At 43.7% G+C, this 20467-nt stretch overlaps 1 protein-coding gene across 3 annotated transcripts in view; it reads left to right on the forward strand.

Moving 5' to 3' along the window:
• Positions 1-20467, forward strand: part of NHERF2 (NHERF family PDZ scaffold protein 2) — a 115333-nt gene that overhangs the window by 67072 nt on the left and 27794 nt on the right. Inside the window, exon 1 of one of the 3 annotated variants that reach the window (XM_070760971.1) lies at positions 11672-11754. The exons of the other annotated variants lie outside the window; for them this stretch is intronic. Coding sequence (XP_070617072.1) covers positions 11752-11754 — 3 coding nt within the window. The 5' untranslated portion in view covers positions 11672-11751. Of the gene's footprint in view, positions 1-11671; positions 11755-20467 lie in introns of those variants that run through there. 3 annotated transcript variants of the gene reach the window in all.

Below are 20467 nucleotides of genomic sequence, written 5' to 3' on the forward strand. Positions count from 1 at the left end.
CGGGGATGGGGGGGGAAGGTGGACTTCCCTGGGCACTCGAGGGCTCCGGCTCTCCTCTCCCAAGCCCACCCGGAGGCCTTTGAGGCTTACGTGGGCGCCCTGGGAACCAGCTGGCAGGAAGCAGCCTCCTTCTCCGGCTGCACTCCGAGGGGCCTCACCTGTGGCTGTTTCTCTCAAATTACACCGAAGCCTCTGGTTACTCTGCCTCCTGCTCTGTCTGCCTGCCTGTGCCTGCCGGGTCTAGGATCTGCCTGTAGTTTCCAGACACACACACCAGGGATGGCCAGGTGCTGCTGAGGAAAGGGTCCCGTTCTCCCCCCTCCCTGCCAGCTTGGACACAGAGGAGGCTCTCTCTGGCCTCCTGCACCCCCTCCCTCCCTCCCACCGTGCTGCCTTTCAGGGCCTGCAGCCCAGCCTGGCCTTTTCAGGGGGTTACGAGAGAGCTAAATTCCGAAGCACCTGGAGAGCCTGGAGAAAAGCAAGACTTTGCATTTGGGTTTTTCCATTATTTATTTATTTATTTATTTATTTATTCATTCATTCATTCATTCATTCATTCATTTATTCGTGTATTTATTTATTTGTGCATTTATTTATTCATTCATTCATTCATTTATTTATTTATTTATTCATGTATTTATTTATTTATTTATTCATTCGTGTATTTATTTATTTATTCGTGTATTTATTTATTCGTGTATTTATTTATTCGTGTATTTATTTATTCATTCATTCATTCATGTATTTATTTATTTATTTATTCATGTATTTATTTATTTATTCATTCATTCATTCATTTAGTTAGTTAGTTAGTTAGTCCAATACACAATGAGGGTTTTAGTGGGCATATATCTATATACACACATAGTAAAATACATGATGAAGGTTATAGAGGAGATACTCATAGTAAAATATATCTAAGAAAGAATAGAAAAGAAGATATAGGAATAGAACATAGCAATGAAAGAATAGAAGAAGAGATATAGGAATAGAAGAAAGGTCTAGGCCTAGGGGATATAGGAGAGCAATAGGACAGGGGACGGAAGTGCACTTGCACCAAAGCTACAAGTGCAGATTAGGTGGAACCTGGTTCAAAAACAGTCACTGTGAGAGGAGCCTTGATGTGGGGCAGCAGCCCCAAAGAGCCAATACAGTCCTTGCCTCTGTAAAGAGGCGCAGAATCAAAATCACATGAAATATTAGTACCATTTATAAATGATGAGTGAGTCCGCACCTGGGATAGTGTATCCAGTTTTGGTCACCGCATTTAAAAAAAAGATGTTGAGATGTTGGGAAAAAAGGTGCAGAGAAGAGCAACTAAGACCATTGAAGGCATGGGTGTGCTACAGATTCTGCTGCTGGTGGTCCGCTCAGGGACACAACACGGAGGTAGGCGCACTTGCATTGGATGGGAAATGAACACTCGGACACCAAGCTGGGTAAAATGGGTCACTTTATTAAATAATAACAGAAAGACCTGCAGGGATCGCTAAATGGGGCGGAGTTCCTGAACAAAACATGCTTGGGCAACTAATGGGCGTAACTCCATCCCTGGTCAGGGTGAGGCATGCCCCACCTGCACCCAGCCTGGAAAGCCACGCCCATTGTGTGGGAGGGCTCAAACCCCCCCCCCCCCCCATGACCTGGAACCGGAAATGACGTAGGTGAGCCCCGAGGGCACCCCCTTCACACCACTCCGTCAAGATATCTGGACTTCAACTCCCAGAATTCGCTGGCTGGGGTATTCTGGGAGTTGAAGTCCAAATATCTTCAAGTTGCCAAGGTTGGGAAACACTGGATTAGAGAAATCTCAGGAAAATTAAAGCATTGAGTCTCACATATTTCAAAGAAACTGAATGATATGAAGGTAGAGTAAATCGCAAGCCAGAATTTCTTTTTTTAATAAATTATGCTGAGAAATTCTACAAACAGACCATATATGCTTGCGCTGATACCAGTGATACATTCACATTTTAGAGCAATAGCGGTCAATGACTACTTCAGCTTCAACCGCAACAACACAAGAGCACGCAACAGATTCAAACTTAATATTAACCGCTCCAAACTTGACTGTAAAAAATATGACTTTAACAATCGAGTTGTCGAAGCGTGGAACTCATTACGGGACTCAATAGTGTCAACCCCTAACCCACAATATTTCTCCCTTAGACTATCCACGATTGACCTCTCCAGGTTTCTAACAGGTCAGTAAGGGGCGTACATAAGTGCACTAGTGTGCCTTTCGTCCCCTGTCCAATTGTCTTTCCTTTATCTCATATATCATATATATTTTCTTCCTTCCATATATCTTCTCCTCTATTTTTACATATTATCTTTATATATATTACTTCATGTCTATTCTCTTCCATATGTATTGTGTATTGGACAAATGAATAAATAAAAATGAAATAAAAATAAGACAATTCAATAATTGTAAAGTTGCAAAATGGAGAAAAGACATCGAGAAAACCTTTTAGTGAGTCCAAATAGCTATTACACAACAAATCAACAACCAAGCAAAGCAGGTTAAGACCTGGAGGTGCCGCAGGAAAAGAAGTCCCAGGACTTTGGCTCAAGCATCTGATGACACTTCATGAAAGGTGGACTATTCAGTTTAATGTCATGTTGCAGATTGGAAACTTTGAAGAATGAATGGCAATTGTTAGAACACTTTTAGTAACAAAAAACAGACAAAACTGTATTTGCAAGCAACCATGGAAAAGTTTTTGTTTGCCAAGAATGCTCAGATTGCTAACTGGTGTGCAGTGTTCAAAGGTTTTATGTATTCATTTGAACAAAACATTTGCTAAAATTTTACAAAGAGCAAAAGACCAATTGCTGGTTGACAAAATTATGTATTAAAACTATAAGTGAAGGAAAAACAAACTTACAAGGTTAGGAACTATGGTAAAAGGATATTTGATCTTCTTCACTTAGTTGCATTCAAGAATGCTTGCAAATGTTTGGCATTAGAGCGTAAAGCCAGAATTTTGTAAAAGAAGCTATTAAAAAGTAGAAAACAACTTTGATGGTAAAAGAGAAATGCAAACTTCAGGACAGGAATTTTTCAAGGAGATTCATTCTTTTGGTTTTTACTATCTCAGTCACATCCTGAATAAGAACAAAACCTGAATATGAACTATAAAAAGAAAGTGGAAAAATAGTGTACCTTATATACAGGGTTGATTGAAAGTCTATGGAAAATCAAAAACTGAAAATGAACCCTTAATATATAGTGATGATTACAATATGGAATTTAAATGTAACAAATGTGCAATACTTTGCATAAAGGAAGGAAAAAAAGGATTAAAATAATGCAGTTGCCCATAGAAGAAAATTACAAATATATAGGAATACTTGGATCAGAAAACATCTTGCATAGTGAAATTAAATATACATAGGAATGCTCACAGTCACTCATGCCCTCATCACCTCGAGGTTCGATTACTGCAACGCTCTCTACATGGGGCTACCTTTGAAAAGTGTTCGGAAACTTCAGATCGTGCAGAATGCGGCTGCGAGAGCAATCATGGGCCTTCCTAGATTCGCCCATGTTTCTGCAACACTCCGCGGCCTGCACTGGCTGCCGATCGGTTTCCGGTCACAATTCAGAGTGTTGGTAATGACCTTTAAAGCCCTACATGGCATTGGGCCAGAATACATCCGGAACCGCCTTCTACTGCACGAATCCCAGCGGCCGATAAGGTCCTACACAGTTGGCCTTCTCTGGGTCCCCTCGACCAAAGAATGTTGTTTGGTGGGCCCCAGTGGAGGAGCCTTCTCTGTGGCGGCCCCAGCCCCCTGGAATCAACTCCCCCCAGAAATTAGAATGGCCCCCACCCTCCTTGTCTTTTGCAAATTACTCAAGACCCACCTTTGTCGCCAGGCATGGGGGAGTTAGGATATTCCTTCCCCTAGGCCATTACAAGTTATGTATGGTATGTTTGTGTGTATGTTTGGTTTTTATAATAAGGGTTTTTAGTTGTTTTATTAAATTGGATTGTTACATGTTGTTTTTTATCATTGTTAGCCACCCTGAGTCTGCGGAGAGGGGCGGCATACAAATCCAATTAATAATAATAATAATAATAATAATAATAATAATAATAATCATCATCATCATCATCTTGCATAGTGAAATTAAATATATATAGAAATATAAATATATAGGAATACTTGGATCAGAAAACATCTTGCCTAGTGAAATCAGAACACTTAGAATATTTAAAAGTTAAATGGTGGAAATACAATTACTGTACAGCCATGAATAATGGGTGTATCAGTCCTGTAATAAGATATGTTGCTGATGGAGAAAACTGGATACAGCTTGAAACAAACAATTTAAACTGGAAAACCCAAAACTGATGCTCGTGCGTCATAGTGCACAATCCATGGTGAAGTTTATTGACTACATGTAGCATGAAATATTGGAGGTTATGGTTTACTGGCAGCAGAACAATTGAAGAAAAAAATCATGGAGGAAATAATCACATTACTTGGTCAGTACATGAAAGAAATTGAGAATAAAGAGGGCAGGACCAGGAATAGATAATGGTTGCAAGCTGGCACGTTCAAGAAGGTTCTTTTATGCAGCTGAAAAAAAGCATTGAAACCAAAACGATGCAAGCAACATGTATCAAAGGACAGTGCAGTGGTTTTAACAAAAGTTGGATGAAATTGTGGATGGTGTGGCTATTGAATGCAAGAAACAATGTCGCCAAAAAAGCTTCTAGAGTTGTTAACCTGATCCTACGCAGCTTCTGCTCAGGCAATCTCACACTACTCACAAGAGCCTACAAAACTTTTGCCAGACCCATCCTAGACTACTGCTCATCTATCTGGAACCCATACCACATCTCAGACATCAACACCCTTGAAAATGTCCAAAGATATTTCACCAGAAGAGCCCTTCACTCCTCCACTCGAAACAGAATATCCTACGAAAATAGACTAACAATCATGGGCCTAGAAAGCCTAGAACTACGGCGCCTAAAACATGATTTGAGTATTGCCCACAAGATCATATGCTGCAACGTCCTACCGGTCAATGGCTACTTCAGTTTCAACCGCAACAACACAGGAGCACGCAACAGATTCAAACTTAATACGAACCGTTCCAAACTTGACTGTAAAAAATATGATTTCAACAATCGAGTTATCGAAGCGTGGAACTAATTGCCGGACTCAATTGTGTCAACCCCTAACCTCCAACATTTCTCCCTTAGACTCTCCACGATTGACCTCTCCAGGTTCCTAAGAGGCCAGTAAGGGGCGTACATAAGTGCACTGGTGTGCCTTTCATCCCCTGTCCAATTGTCTTTCCTTTCTCTCACTTATCATATATATTTTCTTTCTTTCATATATCCTCTCCTCTAAGTTCACTTTACCCTTATATATATTACTACATGTCTATTTTTCTTCCTATGTATTTGTGCATTGGACAAATGAATAAATAAATAAATAAAATAATAAAATTTAACCTCAGGAGTTTGGCTCAGGACAGATGAGCCTCACCATTCTGGGTGGTTCAGCGTTTATCCAAGGGCTGGGGGCGGGCAGAGGGGGTGTTATGCCAGGAGGAAGGGAAGTTTGTCTTTAATCTTCTAAGCTAGTGCAAATCACTTGTGTGAGGGTGAATCAGTTAAATCAACCAACCTCCCAATTACTCTGATCCCTTGAACTTTATACAAAAACTCTCAATTTCCAACTTTCCCAAAGGTAGTATGAACACAACATTGAAAAAATTATTATTGCAAATGAAGACGTTGACATTTCAGGAGACTCTGGCATACAAATCGATTGCCATCTGGAACACAGCACTACAGATAACCCTCTAACAATAGTCGGCTTGGGGCCCCAACGGGTGTATCCTACTGGAGGTGGCTGACGGCTCCTTTCCCCCCTGTCTTTTAATTGTAAATTATTACTATATGGTTTATCACACAGTCAGCAGATGTTCAGGCTGGATTTGGCATTTTCATCCACCTGTGGTCTCCTTTCCAAGGAGCTGGGAGAAGCAGGTGTGGATGTGTGGATCATCATCTTTCAAGTGAACTGTTAAGTCCTCGACTTACAACCTTACCAGTGTCGCTTGCTGGAGTGACAATTTGCTTCACGTTTCCCGCATTCTCCTTCCTGGGTCACCCCCCCACCTCAAGCTGGGTAGATAGGTGAACGGGTGCTGCCAGAAGCATAAATGCTGCTAGCGCCGCTTCCACCACGCCTTCTGCTTGCACCTCAGGCGGGAGGTGGCCGCGTGAGGCTGAAAGGGAGCCGGACAGGAGAGAAGGAAGCTCGTCCGAGGCCAGGAAGGAGGAAAGAGGAAAAAAGCAAGGAGCGCAGACACAGCAGCAGCAGCAGCAGCAGGGGAAAAAAGGAGAGCCGAGCTGAGCTGAGACCAGTAATCCAGGAAGTGATAGCCGCTGATCAGCTGGAGCTGTGCACTCATCATCATTTCTGCTGGTGTAACTGTGTTCCACTCCGTCCTGCCTGCTGCCCACCCCTGCTTGGCAGCCTTGAGATGTGGGACCTTCAGCTCCCAGAATTCCTCAGTTTGTGCGGTTGTCGCTAGGAATTCTGGGAGGAACCCCACCAAAGAGGCAGGGGCGCCTGATGGGGATTTGTCGTCATGCAGGTTATTGGCAGTGTGGTTTTTGGAGAAAAGTGTAACAAAATTACACCTTAAATATATTTTCTATTTTGCCTTAATTCCCAAAGGGTCCTGAAGAGAAGGGCAGCAATGCTGGGTTAACAAAGCCAATTGTTGGTTTGATATTCCCATCAGCACCAATCCAGCTGCTCCTTAGTTTGCAGAACACTCTGAACTCTTGTACTTTGCAAAACAAATTTGTAATAAAACCTAAGCATGAAAATTAATGACAATCCGAAAGGTGCCCATTTGGTCATTAATTTCACATACACAAGTTTTAATAGGCTTTTCTTCCTGGTCCCCATTCCTAGCATACTGCAGAGTTGCCTCCTTTGAGTTGGGAACGCTCAGAGCTCTGTTATTATTCAACTAGTTGAATCATTTCCTGTTTTCTGCAGGACTGAAAGAGTTCTCCGAGGCAGGCTGGAAATATTTGCGGTGCCTCGGGAACGTGCTGGCCCGAAGGCCTGGGAAATGCATCCTTGTTACCTTTGCCAGGGCAGAGCAGCCACCTGGGCATGCTTGTTGTGGTGTGCAACAACACAAGAGCACACAACAGATTCAAACTTAATATTAACCGCTCCAAACTTGACTGTAAAGAATATGACTTTAACAATCGAGTTGCCGAAGCGTGGAACTCATTACCGGACTTAATAGTGTCAACCCCTAACCCCCAACATTTCTCCCTTAGACTCTCCATGATTGACCTCTCCAGGTTTCTAACGGGTCAGTAAGGGGCGTACATAAGTGCACTAGTGTGCCTTTCGTCCCCTGTCCAATTGTCTTTCCTTTATCTCATATATCATATATATTTTCTTCCTTTCATATATCTTCTCCTCTATTTTTACATATTATCTTTATATATATTACTTCATGTCTATTCTCTTCCATATGTATTGTGTATTGGACAAATAAATAATGACTCTCCACGATTGACCTCTCCAGGTTCCTAAGAGGCCAGTAAGGGGCGTATATAAGTGCACTGATGTGCCTATTGTCCCCTGTCCAATTGCCATTCCTTATCTCATATATCATATATATTCTCTCCTTCTCTCTCTCTCTCTCTCTCTCTCTCTCTCTCTCTCTCTATATATATATATATATATATATATATATATATATATATATATATACACATATGTCACATGTTTAAGCTGAATTTGAAAATTAAGGGATTATATATATTATATATATATTATATATTATATATAATATATTATATATAATATATTATATATAATATATTATATATATATTATATATATATATATATCATATATATTCTCTTCCTATCTCTTATATCATATATATTCTCCCCCTCCCATCTGCTTCTCTTCTTTTTTACTTTCTATCTTTATATATATTACTTAATGTCTATTCTCTTCCATATGTATTGTATATTGGACAAAGAATACATAAATAAATAAATAAATAAACGTTGTGTGATAGAAGTGACAAAGGACAATCGAGCCTTACTGACTCGACTGCTCTGGAGGAGAGGGAACGGCCTCGCACCGATTATCTAACCTTGGGCTTACAAAGCTGCCCTCTCTTGCTCAGAGCCTTTTTTTCCCCCTGCAGGGGGAAAGAAACAATGGGGCTCTCCAAGGAAGCTGTCCACGAGACCACCAGTCCCTTCTGGGAGCTTCACAATAGCTGCTCTCCAGCCTCCGTGCAGGGCACATTGTTCTCCTAATCTGAAAGTTGTCTCTTTCCCCAGGGAAGGGCTCACACTCCTTTAGCCTTTAGGTCAGAGGTCTTCAAACTTGGCAACTGTAAGACTTGTGGACTTCAACTCCCAGAATTCTCCAGCCTGCATAGCATCTGCTGCACGAATCCCAGCGACCGATTAGGTCCCACAGAGTGGGCCTTCTCCGGGTCTCGTCAACTAAACAATGCCGTTTGGCGGGACCCAGGGGAAGAGCCTTCTCTGTGGCGGCCCCGACCCTCTGAAAACCAGCTCCCCCCAGAGATTAGAACTGCCCCCACCCTCCTCGCCTTTCGTAAACTGAAACATCTCCCCCGGGCCTGTACAGTTATGTATGGTATGCTTGTATGTATGTTTGCTTTGAATAATGGGTTTTTTCGTGTTTTTAAATTATTAGATTTGTTATATATTATTTATTATTGCTGTGAGCCGCCCCGAGTCTACGGAGAGGGGCGGCATACAAATCTAATAGATAGATAGATAGATAGATAGATAGATAGATAGATAGATAGATAGATAGATAGATAAAGAAAGAAAGAAAGAAAGAAAGAAAGAAAGAAAGTCTTAAAGTTGCCACGTTTGAGGACCTCTGCTTTAGGTATTGTGAGCTCTGAATGCAGCAGCAGGCGAGGCCTCCTCTCTGCAGGAGCCAATTGGTGCTGTGTGCTGGCTGGCCTCCAGAGAGTGAGTGTGTAATGTATACCTCACCTTCCGTTTCCCTTTCTCTCTCTCTCTCTCTCTCTCTCTCTCTCTCTCTCTCTCTCTGTGGAGAGATGTTGCACGGGAACGGTCTGATAAGGGAGCGCAGAGGCCACAGCTGGAGAGTGGGTGGGGCAAAAGACTGTTAGTACATGGTACTCACCTGTTTTGGGGTTGCCATGCACTAAACTACCACTGGTGGTTTATAACTGTAAAGTTGTAATATGTCTTTAAGAGTTTTGACTGGTTTGGCCATAAGAGGGCGCCAGCACCATTTCCTGTGGGGGGAGTTTACTTTGATATATTCTTAGCGGTGTGCGGCTTGTTATCTTTGTATTGTATATATGTAAATAATACTTTGTTAAATACTAAGTCTGTGTCTTTTACTGGCTGGATCACACAACTACACCACTGCAATAACTCTGCTCTTTGTATGTCGACGGTTTCACACAAGGCTGCACTGGCGGCATAAGTGGGTTTTCAGGAGCTTTCAAAAAGCAAGGAGGGTGGGGGCGGTCCTAATCTCTGGGGGGGTTTGATTCCAGAGGACCGGGGCCGCCACAGAAAAGGCTCTTCCCCTGGGTCCCGCCAGACAGCATTGTTTAGTCGACGGGATCCGGAGAAGGCCGACTCTGTGGGACCTCATTGGTCGCTGGGATTCGTGCAGCAAAAGATTTCCTTTCAATTGTATTGATTTTATTCATACCTCTTATATTTTGCATATTGTTTTATTGTGAACAGCTGCTGTTGCTGCTACAAATACTTTGATAAAGAGGAAGTAATTTAAAAATGCGTGCAATGCCGGAGTAAGGGCAGAATATTTGGGCCAGGCGCACATCCGTGCCCCCCTCCCGTGGTCTGCTGAGACGAGAGATAACAAGGGAACTTTAAGCTTTGCCAAACCTGAGGGACAATTATATCTTCCACACCGGGGATGAGAAAAATGCTGCCAAAGTACCATAGAGCTTCTCCCCAAGGGACCTGGGGGCTGCAGAGACCCTCCGCTGACCTCAGGTTGCCTTGTCGTGAGATCCTAAGACTGCAAGTGAGGCAGGATGTCCTTTTCTCCCAGGGTGGACTGGATGCAACTGAGCTGTGTGTCCTGGTCACTTGATACAGCTGACAAGGCTGAGGCAGCTCCTCACCTGTGTGCTGGCGGCTTCTCTGCTTTCAGTTTACTCACCTGAGGCCCCTCCAGGACAGAGAGAGACCCAAGAGGCCTCAGGAGAAACACTTGAGGCTCTACATGGGGCTACCTTTGAAAAGTGTTTGGAAACTTCAGATCGTGCAGAATGCGGCCGCGAAAGCAATCATGGGCTTTCCCAGATATTCCCATGTCTCAGCAACACTCCACGGCCTGCACTGGCTGCTGACCAGTTTCCAGTCTCAATTCAAAGTTTTGGTTATGACCTATAAAGCCCTACATGGCATCGGGACAGAATACCTCCGGGACCGCCTTCTGCCGCACGAATCCCAGCAACCAATTAGGTCCCAGAGATTTGGCCTTCTCCGGGTCTTGTCGACTAAACAATGCCGTCTGGCAGGACCCAGGGGAAGAGCCTTCTCTGTGGCGGCCCCGGCCCTCTGGAAACAATTCCACCTGATATTAGGATTGCCCCCATTCTCCTTGCCTTTTGTAAACTTTTGAAAACCCACCTATGTCACCAGGCATGGGGAAATTAACACACCCGTTAGCTATTGAGGTTTATGCATGGTTCGTTTGGTTTGTATGATTGTTTTTTATAAAGGTTTTTAAACTGTTTTTAAATATTGGATTTGCATTCATTGTATTGTTTTCCTTGTTGTGAGCCGCTCCGAGTCCTCGGAAAGGGGTGGCATACAAATCTAATAAATAATAATAATAATAATAATAATAATAATAATAATAATAACAACAACAACAATAATAACAACAACAACAACAACAATAATAATAATAGCAACAACTTGATTTTGGGTGGGTGGGTGGTGGTTTCTCTCTCCCCGCTGAAGACAGCCAAAACTCCTTCTAGAGCAGTGGTTCTCAACCTGGGGGTTGGGACCCTTTTGGGGGTCGAACGACCATTTCACAGGGGTCGCCTAAGAACATGGGAAAAGACAAATTTCCCATGGTGTTAGGAACTAAAGCTTCTATTCTGGTGCCTTGGAACATATTTTTACAATCCGACCAATCAGGCGTTTACAGTGGGGGTGTCCCTCTGACCTTCCTGCCAATCAGGTTAAAGCTCTGTTGGGAGAATTAGTGCTAGACTTATGGCTGGGGGTCCCCGCAACATGAGGAATTGTTTTAAGGGGTCGCAGCATTAGAAAGCTTGAGAACCACTGTTCTAGAGGGTGGGGGGGCTGTGGCAGGAGCCGGGAAGCCTGAAGGGCCTGTGGCCTTCCTGGGGAAGCTCTTCTGGTCTCGAGGAGCCAAGCTCCCACCGCAGAGGAGCAGCCTGATAGACATTATGAGGCCCCAACCGCTTCCTGGCTAGGGAGTCGCTCAGCACAAGCTGCATAATTGGGTTGTTTACCTGCCACCGCCCTCTCTTCCAGGAAGGAGGAGAGATGTCACCAGGTGGTTATTATCTTATTTTCTCTACCGGAGGCGCCCAGAGTGCCAAGGACGGCGAGTGGCCAGAGCTGGCTCCATGGTCCGGCTCAGCAATCGGGGGAACAGCCCAACTCGGCTTTATGTGCTCGGCAGGACCCGATGGTGAGCCTGGGGAGATCCCCTTGCAGAAGGAGGGCCTCTCTTTGGGGATGTTTGCCTATGGGGGGGAGAGGGGGACCCCAACCCAGTTGGGAAAGAAAGCAAAAGGGCTGATCCCCCTCCACCACATTTGTCTAAGTGTGTTCGTTGCAGGAGGGGGAGAGGGCTGTCTTTGCAATTTTGGGGGTAGGGAGACCAGGAGAGGGGCGGGGGGTGTTCACAGAATGGGAGAAAGAAAATGATTAGTTGCATTGGTTGCCGATCAGTTTCCGGTCACAATTCAAAATGTTGGTTATGACCTATAAAGCCCTTCATGGCACCGGACCAGACTATCTCAGGGACCGCCTTCTGCTGCACGAATCCCAGCGACCGGTTAGGTCCCACAGAGTGGGTCTTCTTCGGGTCACATCAGCCAAACAATGCCGCTTGGTGGGACCCAGGAGAAGAGCCTTCTCTGTGGCGGCTCCGACCCTCTGGAACCAACTCCCCCCAGAGATTAGAATTGCCCCCACCCTCCTTGCCTTTCGTAAGCTGCTTAAAATCCACCTCTGCCGCCAGGCATGGGGGAATTGAGATACTTTCCCCCCCTAGGCCTTTACAATTTTATGCATGGTATATCTGTATGTATGCTTGGTTTTTATAATAATGGGTTTTTAATTGTTTTTAGTATTGGATTATTATTATATGCTATCTTGTTATTGCTGTTAGGCGCCCCGAGTCTTCGGAGAGGGGCGGCATACAAATCCAATAAATAAATAAATGAATAGAGAGGGGTAGTGATTTCTGACAGTCTCAAAATGGGTGAGCAGTGTGGTCGGGCAGTAGGAAAAGCAAGTAGGATGCTTGGCTGCATAGCTAGAGGTATAACAAGCAGGAAGAGGGAGATTGTGATTCCACTATATAGAGCGCTGGTGAGACCACATTTGGAATACTATGTTCAGTTCTGGAGACCTCACCTACAAAAAGATATTGACAAAATTGAACGGGTCCAAAGACGGGCTACAAGAATGGTGGAAGGTCTTAAGCATAAAACGTATCAGGAAAGACTTAATGAACTCAATCTGTATAGTCTGGAGGACAGAAGGAAAAGGGGGGACATGATCGAAACATCTAAATATGTTAAAGAGTTAAATAAGGTCCAGGAGGGAAGTGTTTTTAATAGGAAAGTGAACACAAGAACAAGGGGACACAATCTGAAGTTAGTTGGGGGAAAGATCAAAAGCAACGTGAGAAAATATTATTTCACTGAAAGAGTAGTAGATCCTTGGAACAAACTTCCAGCAGACGTGGTTGGTAAATCCACAGTAACTGAATTTAAACATGCCTGGGATAAACATAGATCCATTGTAAGATAAAATACAGGAAATAGTATAAGGGCAGACTAGATGGACCATGAGGTCTTTTTCTGCCGTCAGTCTTCTATGTTTCTAATAAAAATAAATTAATTAACCCCCCCATGGCTGCACCTATTATAGGGCTCATATTGCAGCTTTTTTGAGTTTTGATACCCCAATGTAAGAGGAAATGCTCGGAGGAGAAACTGGGTGGAATGAGGTGGGGGAAGCCTCCCTGCGTTGTAGGGAAATATTTAGCTCTGAAACAAATGGTCTGGTTGAGTCGAAGCGCATAATGGTCCCATTGCAGCATTATTCAGTGGTTTTATTTATTATTTTATTGTACAGAGTTGCTTTTCACTTATTAATGCGAGACCGCCTTCTGCCGCACGAATCCCAGCGACCGGTTAGGTTCCACAGAGTTGATCTTCTCCGGGTCCCGTCGACTAAACAATGCCGTCTGGCGGGACCCAGGGGAAGAGCCTTCTCTGTGGTGGCTCTGACCCTCTGGAATCAGCTCCCTCCAGAGATCAGGACTGCCCCCACCCTCCTTGCCTTTCGTAAACTCCTCAAACCCCAGCTCTGTCGTCAAGTGTGAGGGAACCGAGACATCTTCCCCTGCCTATGTAGTATTTGTGTATGATAGGATTGTATGCATGTATTTATATACAGTATTGGGGTTCCTTGTTTTTAGATTTTTAAATGCACTATTGTTATTTTTTAGATTTTAATTATTAGATTTGTTATTATGTATTGCCTTCATCACTGTTGTGAGCCGCCCCGAGTCTACGGAGAGGGGCGGCATACAAGTCTAATAAATAATAATAATAATAATAATAATAATAATAATAATAATAATAACTGCAGAGTTTTCTGGGTGCCTCCTGAATTGAACAAATACAAAATTGTTTTTTAAAAAAGTTGCAGGACTCAATCCTGATCCAGGGGAAGAGCCTTCTCTGTGGCGGCCCCGGCCCTCTGGAACCAACTCCCCCCCAAAGATTAGAATTGCCCCCACCCTCCTTGCCTTTTGTAAGCTGCTTAAAACCCACCTCTGCCATCAGGCATGGGGGGAATTGAGACCCTCTTCCCCCTAGGCCTTTACAATTCTATGCATGGTATGTATGTCTGTATGTTTGGTTTTTTATACTAATGGGTTTTTAATTGTTTCTAACATCAGACTACTATTGTACACTGCTTTATTGTTGCTGTTAGCCGCCCCAAGTCTCCGGAGAGGGGCGGCATACAAATCCAATAGATAGATAGATAGATAGATAGATAGATAGATAGATAGATAGATAGATAGATAGATAGATAGATAGATAGATAGATAGATAGATAGACAGAGAGAATGAGAGAGAGAAAGAGACAGAGAGAGAGAGAGAGAGAGAGAGAGAGAGAGATAGACAGACAGACAGACAGACAGACAGACAGACAAATAGAAAGGATCGTTTCTTGGCTCTGACAGGTATCCAGCTGTGGGCCTCCACACCTGGATAGACAGGCCTCCAGAATCACCTAGGGGGACGACTGGTCGCAGAACTGGCAAAAAGGTGTTTTTTGTGCTCACTTCCTGAAATTTTCCTGAAATTGGATCAACTGGAGGCTGTTGGGGCCTGGATGGGTGTCAACAGACTCAAACTCAACCCTGATAATAATAAAGCCCTTCATGGCATCGGACCAGAATATCTCCGAGACCGCCTTCTGCCGCACGAATCCCAGCGACCGATTAGGTCCCACAGAGTGGGCCTTCTCCAGGTCCTGTCAACTAAACAATGTCGGTTGGTGGGCCCCAGGGGAAGAGCCTTCTCTGGGGCGGCCCCGACTCTCTGGAACCAGCTCCCCCCCAGAGATTAGGACTGCCCCTACTCTCCTTGCCTTTCGTTAGCTCCTTAAAACCCACCTTTGTCGTCAGGCATGGGGGAACAGAGACATCTCCCCCGGGCATATACAATTTATACATGGTATGTTTGTAGGTATGTTTGTTTAGTAAATGGGTTTTTAAAAAATATTTTAAATTATAATTTAGATTTGTCATGAATTGTTTTGTTTTGTTGTGAGCCGCCCCGAGTCTGCGGAGAGGGGCAGCATACAAATCTAATAAGTAAGTAAGTAAGTAAGTAAGTAAGTAAGTAAGTAAGTAAGTAAGTAAGTAAGTAAGTAAGTAACTAACTAACTAACTAACTAACTAACTAACTAACTGTACAGGGTCTAATCTTGAGGGCTGCCTTTGTAGCAGCCTTGTTCAGTCTTGGCAGCTTTAAGGTGGACCTGGGAGTTGAAGTCCACCCATCTTAAGGTTGCCAGAGTTCAGAAACGCTGCTTTAAAGATCAGCTCCACCCTGGAAGTGGTTTTTGTGGGAGTGGGCGCAAAGATCCCGCTGATACCCAGAGCCCCCACTCAACTGCCTTTTCCCTCTGAAGTCCTTATTTATTTATTTATTTATTGGATTTGTATGCCGCCCCTCTCTGGAGACTCGGGGCGGCTAACAGCAACAATAAAGCAGTGTACAATAGTAGTCTGATGCTAGAAACAATTAAAAAACCCATTAATATAAAAAACCAACCATACGTACATACATACCATGCATAGAATTGTAAAGGCCTAGGGGGAAGAGGGTCTCAATTCCCCCATGCCTGACGGTAGAGGTGGGTTTTGCCAAGCAGAGGCTCGAGCGGTGAATGGGTGACCCACGAGCTCACCCTGCTACTGTATCTCGCCATGGGATTATCTGCTGCCTGTCATCACTCAGCTTTCAGTCAGGAGACGAGAGGGTGGCACGAATAGGAACTGCCAGGGAAGTTGGCTGGATTTCAGAGCCAGATATTTTGCAAGGGTAAATCTGGAGATTTATACCCGGTCTCAAATGTGATTAAGATAAGTCAGCCTTCTGGGACGGTAATAGTAATAGTAATAGTAATAATAATAATAATAATAATATAATAAATAATAACAATAATAAATAAATAATAATAATAATAATAACAATAATAAAAACAATATTACAGTGCAACAAATCTAATATTAAAAGAGAAAAAACATATGAAACCCCATCATTTAAAACCAAACAACACATACATACCATACATAAAATATAAAAGCCTAGGGAAGTGTCTCAGTTCCCCCATGCCTGGCGATATAGGTGGGACTTGAATAATTTACGAAAGACAAGGCGGGTGAGGGCAGTTCTAATCTCCGGGGGGAGTTGATTCCAGAGGGCCGGGGCCATCACAGAGAAGGCTCTTCCCGTGGGGCCCGCCAAACAGCGTTGTTTAGTCGACGGGACCTGGAGAAGGCCAATTCTGTGGGACCTTATCGGTCCCTGGGATTTGTGTGGTAGCAGGCGGTTCCGGAGGTACTCTGGCAAAAAATCCTCTGTTAGTATGTGCCTGCGAGCCTTACAGAGCACAAGCAAGGAAAGATCTCGCTGTCGGTATGATGGTGTTGTGAGTGGTCCACAACCGGGTCAGTCAGTGACAGATTCTGAGGTGGATGAACCGGGTCTCTCTTGGTACCCTAGGCCAGCGTTCTTGCCAGCTGAATCAGAGAGTGAGGCAGAGGAGCCTGAGGAACTTCCAGAGACTGTAGAAACCCCAATGATGGTAATGTCTGAGTTAGAGGAGGAGGGGGACATGGGAGACCAGGAACCTTTATTAGATAACCAAGTCAGAAGGTCAAGAAGCAGACAGGAATATTTTTATGGGGAAAAAGTTCAGAAGGTGAGTCTATGAAAGAAAGTCTATCAGCATAGCTCTAGGGAACAGTGACCACACCAGACAGTATAAAAGGAGGATTTCTGGGTAAAAGAGGTATTATTATTATTATTATTATTATTATTATTATTATTATTATTAATTGGATTTGTATGCCGCCCCTCTACGCAGACTCGGGGCGGCTAACAACAGTGGTAAAACAACATGAACAATCCAATTAATAAAAACAACTAAAAAACCCTTATTATAAAAAACCAAACATACACACAAACATACCATGCATAACTTGTAATAGCCTAGGGGGAAAGGATAACTTAACTCCCCCATGCCTGGCGACAAAGGTGGGTCTTAAGTAATTTGCGAAAGACAAGGAGGTGGGGGCCGTTCTAATCTCTGGGGGGAGTTGGTTCCAGAGGGCTGGGGCCGCCACAGAGAAGGCTCTTCCCCTGGGGCCCGCCAAACGACATCGTTTGGTCAACGGGACCCGGAGAAGGCCAACTCTGTGGGACCTTATCGGCCGCTGGGATTCGTGCGGTAGAAGGCGGTTCCGGATGTATTCTGGCCCAATGCCATGTAGGGCTTTAAAGGTGTCATAATGGTGGCAGTGCTAGATCCGGAGTTCCAGAAATGCTTTGCTGGCAAACTTGCTGTCCCTCTAACATCATTGCCCAGAGATGGAGCTGGTTGAGAAACTCTGAAGATTAAAAACGCCCCATCTCTGGACATTTTCAAGAAGAGATTGAACTGCCATCTGGCTGGGGAGATGTAGAGGGTTGGACTGATTGACCTGCAGGGCCCCTTTCAACTGTAAATAAATAAATAAAGCTGGAATGTGAAGTTCTGCCCCACCTAGATTTCTGCCCGCTTGGGTCCTGCGCTGGCTTGATGGCTCCAACCTTGGTGACCTGTATAGAAAGAAGCCTTTCTGTTTCATTGAGGAGAATAGACACTGCGATTGATGATGATCAGCTCTAGAAAGCATTCTGCACCGAGTGACCATGGGACGTGAGTTGTGTGCAGCTTACACAACACACAACTAGCACAGATTTCGGGATCTGGCACCCAGAACCTCTGGACGTTGGGCTTCAACTGCCCAATGGCTGCATAGACAAGTAAATAACCTTCCAGTCCAAATATTAGACAAAGGGAAAAATAGCAGAAAATAGCTGATTAGACCTGGATTTTACAGTCATATGCTTTTGAAAGGAGTCAAAACTGATTATTTATTTATTTATTTATTTATTTATTTATTTATTTAGTTAGTTAGTTAGTTAGTTAGTTAGTTAGTTAGTTAGTTAGTCCAATGCACAATAATACACTATTTCCTTTGAGGAAATAGAATTAGAGAAAGAATGGAAGAGAGAATATAGGATAAAATAAATCGATGAGAGAATAGAAGAAAGATATAGGGATAGAAGAGAAGATATATGGGATATAGGAGAGACAATAGGACAGGGGTAGGAAGGCACTCAAGTGCACATGCATGCCCCTTACTGACCTCTTAGGAATCTGGAGAGGTCAACCGTGGAAAGTCTAAGGGTAAAATGTTAGGGGTTAGAGGATGATACTACGGAGTCCAGTAATGAGTTCCACGCTTCAACAACTCTGTTACTAAAGTCGTATTTTTTACAGTCAAGTTTGGAGCAGTTAATATTGAGCTTGAATCTGTTGTGTGCTCTTGTGTTGTTGTGGTTGAAGCTGAAGCAGTCGTTGACAGGCAGAACGTTGCAGCATATACTCTTGTGGGCAATACTTAGATCATGTTTAAGGCATCGTAGTTCTAAGCTTTCTAGGCCCAGGATTGAAAGTCTAGTGGTGAAGTATCTCTGGACATTTTCGAGGGTGTTAATGTCTGAGATGCGATATGGGTTCCAAACAGATGAGCTGTATTCGAATATGGGTCTGGCGAAAGTTTTGTATGCTCTGGTAAGTAGTGTGAGATTTCCAGAGCAGAAGCTATGTACGATTAGGTTAACAACTCTTGAAGCCTTCTTGGTGATGTTGTTGCAGTGGGCTTTGGCACTTAGGTCTTTTGTAATTAGTACTCCGAGGTCCTTAATTTAAATAAAATTCTCCACCAAAATTATCTCCAAAGTTCTCTTCCTTTGAATTAAAGCACTAAATTTATCCATTGATTGTCCAGGAGAAAATCAGAAATCTTCTCTTCTTTAGCAGCAGCAATTGAGAGAAGCACTTTCTCGAAAAGGCCTCCTGGCAGCCTCTCAATCCCACCACATCCCCCCCCACCCGGACAGCTTTACTAGGGATTTTTGAAAACAGTGAACAGCTGGGGGGAGGAAACCTCCAGGCGTGCAAGCCGGCCCTTGTCCACTTCGTTGCTAAAGGTGGGCATCCTAGATGTCACCAAAACCTTCTTCTCCTTTTCACGTTTGAAATCAGGTTCTTTTTCATCAAACTACAGTGGTACCTCTACTTAAGAACTTTTCTAGATAGGAAATTGGGTGTTCAAGATTTTTTTGCCTCTACTTAAGAACCATTTTCTACTTAAGAACCCGAGGCTGGAAAAGTTTTCCAGGAAATTTGAAAGCGGCACAAAGGCCTGGCCAGTTTCCTGCCATTCCTCCTTTAATCCTGGCAATCTCGGGCTTTTCTGGGCTGCCAGAGGAGCCTTTCGGTGGCGCTTAAAGAGGCTTTGGCAGCCCAGAGCAAACGGAGCATTTTCCTTTCTCTGGGCGCTTGGAGAGGGAATAAGCCTCTGCCAGCACCCAGAAAAAAGAAACGCTTCTTTCGCTCTGGGCAGCCCAGAGCAAACAGCGTGTTTTCCTTTCTCTGGGCGCTGCCTCAGAGTCCCACTTTTTTTTTTAAAGCCTTAAAGTTTTGGATTTTTTTAATTCCCCTCCCCTCACCTTCTTCCTTCGGCAGTGACTGTCCTCCTCCTCTTCTTCCTCCTCCTCCCACCCAAATTCCGAGCTTTTATTTCTTTCCTAATGGGTTTGCACGCATTATTTGCTTTTACATTGATTCCTATGGGGAAAATTGCTTCTACTTAAGAATGTTTCTACTTAAGAACCTGTTCACGGAACGAATTAAGTTCTTAAGCAGAGGTACCACTGTAAATGAAAAACAGTATAAACAAATGCAGGATAATTTCTCTGCCTGGCACTAATTAATAGAGCCAGAAACAAGAATGTCTTTGAAATTGGCTGTCGGGTGGACCCCACCATCTAAAAAAATCAAAGGAAATCCTACAGAAATGTCCCTTAATTAATACATCTTGCGGCAAAATAAGTTTATCCCACTGCAGGCAATATACCAAAGCCACTGGCTCCAATTTTCCAGACGCCAGAAGCTCCTTTCTTTCTTCTTTCTTGTCGCCTCCTTAAATCTTCACTTCTGTTTGGAATTATGTGCAATCATAATTCACAGTCACAGCATCCCCCCCTCCCCAAACTGCCAAAGTGGGACAAAGATCATATGTCCACAAACAATTTATTTAATGCCAGTAGCATTCTCAGGCTTTCAGACAGCTAGAAAGATACTTGACAGACCAAATTAATCTAGTAAAACAAATTCTCTTCAATTAAGGGTGGTGGTGGTGGGGGGAGAAACCCCCCAAACAACAGAGGCTTCTCTGAAGCCTTGCTCTGAATTGGAAAACTTGTCTTTGACTAGGAACTTTTTTAGTCTTTGAGGCCATGTAAGAAATG

The sequence above is a fragment of the Erythrolamprus reginae genome, chromosome 9, assembly GCF_031021105.1.
Source record: "Erythrolamprus reginae isolate rEryReg1 chromosome 9, rEryReg1.hap1, whole genome shotgun sequence".
In the NCBI taxonomy this organism is placed as follows: domain Eukaryota; kingdom Metazoa; phylum Chordata; class Lepidosauria; order Squamata; family Dipsadidae; genus Erythrolamprus; species Erythrolamprus reginae.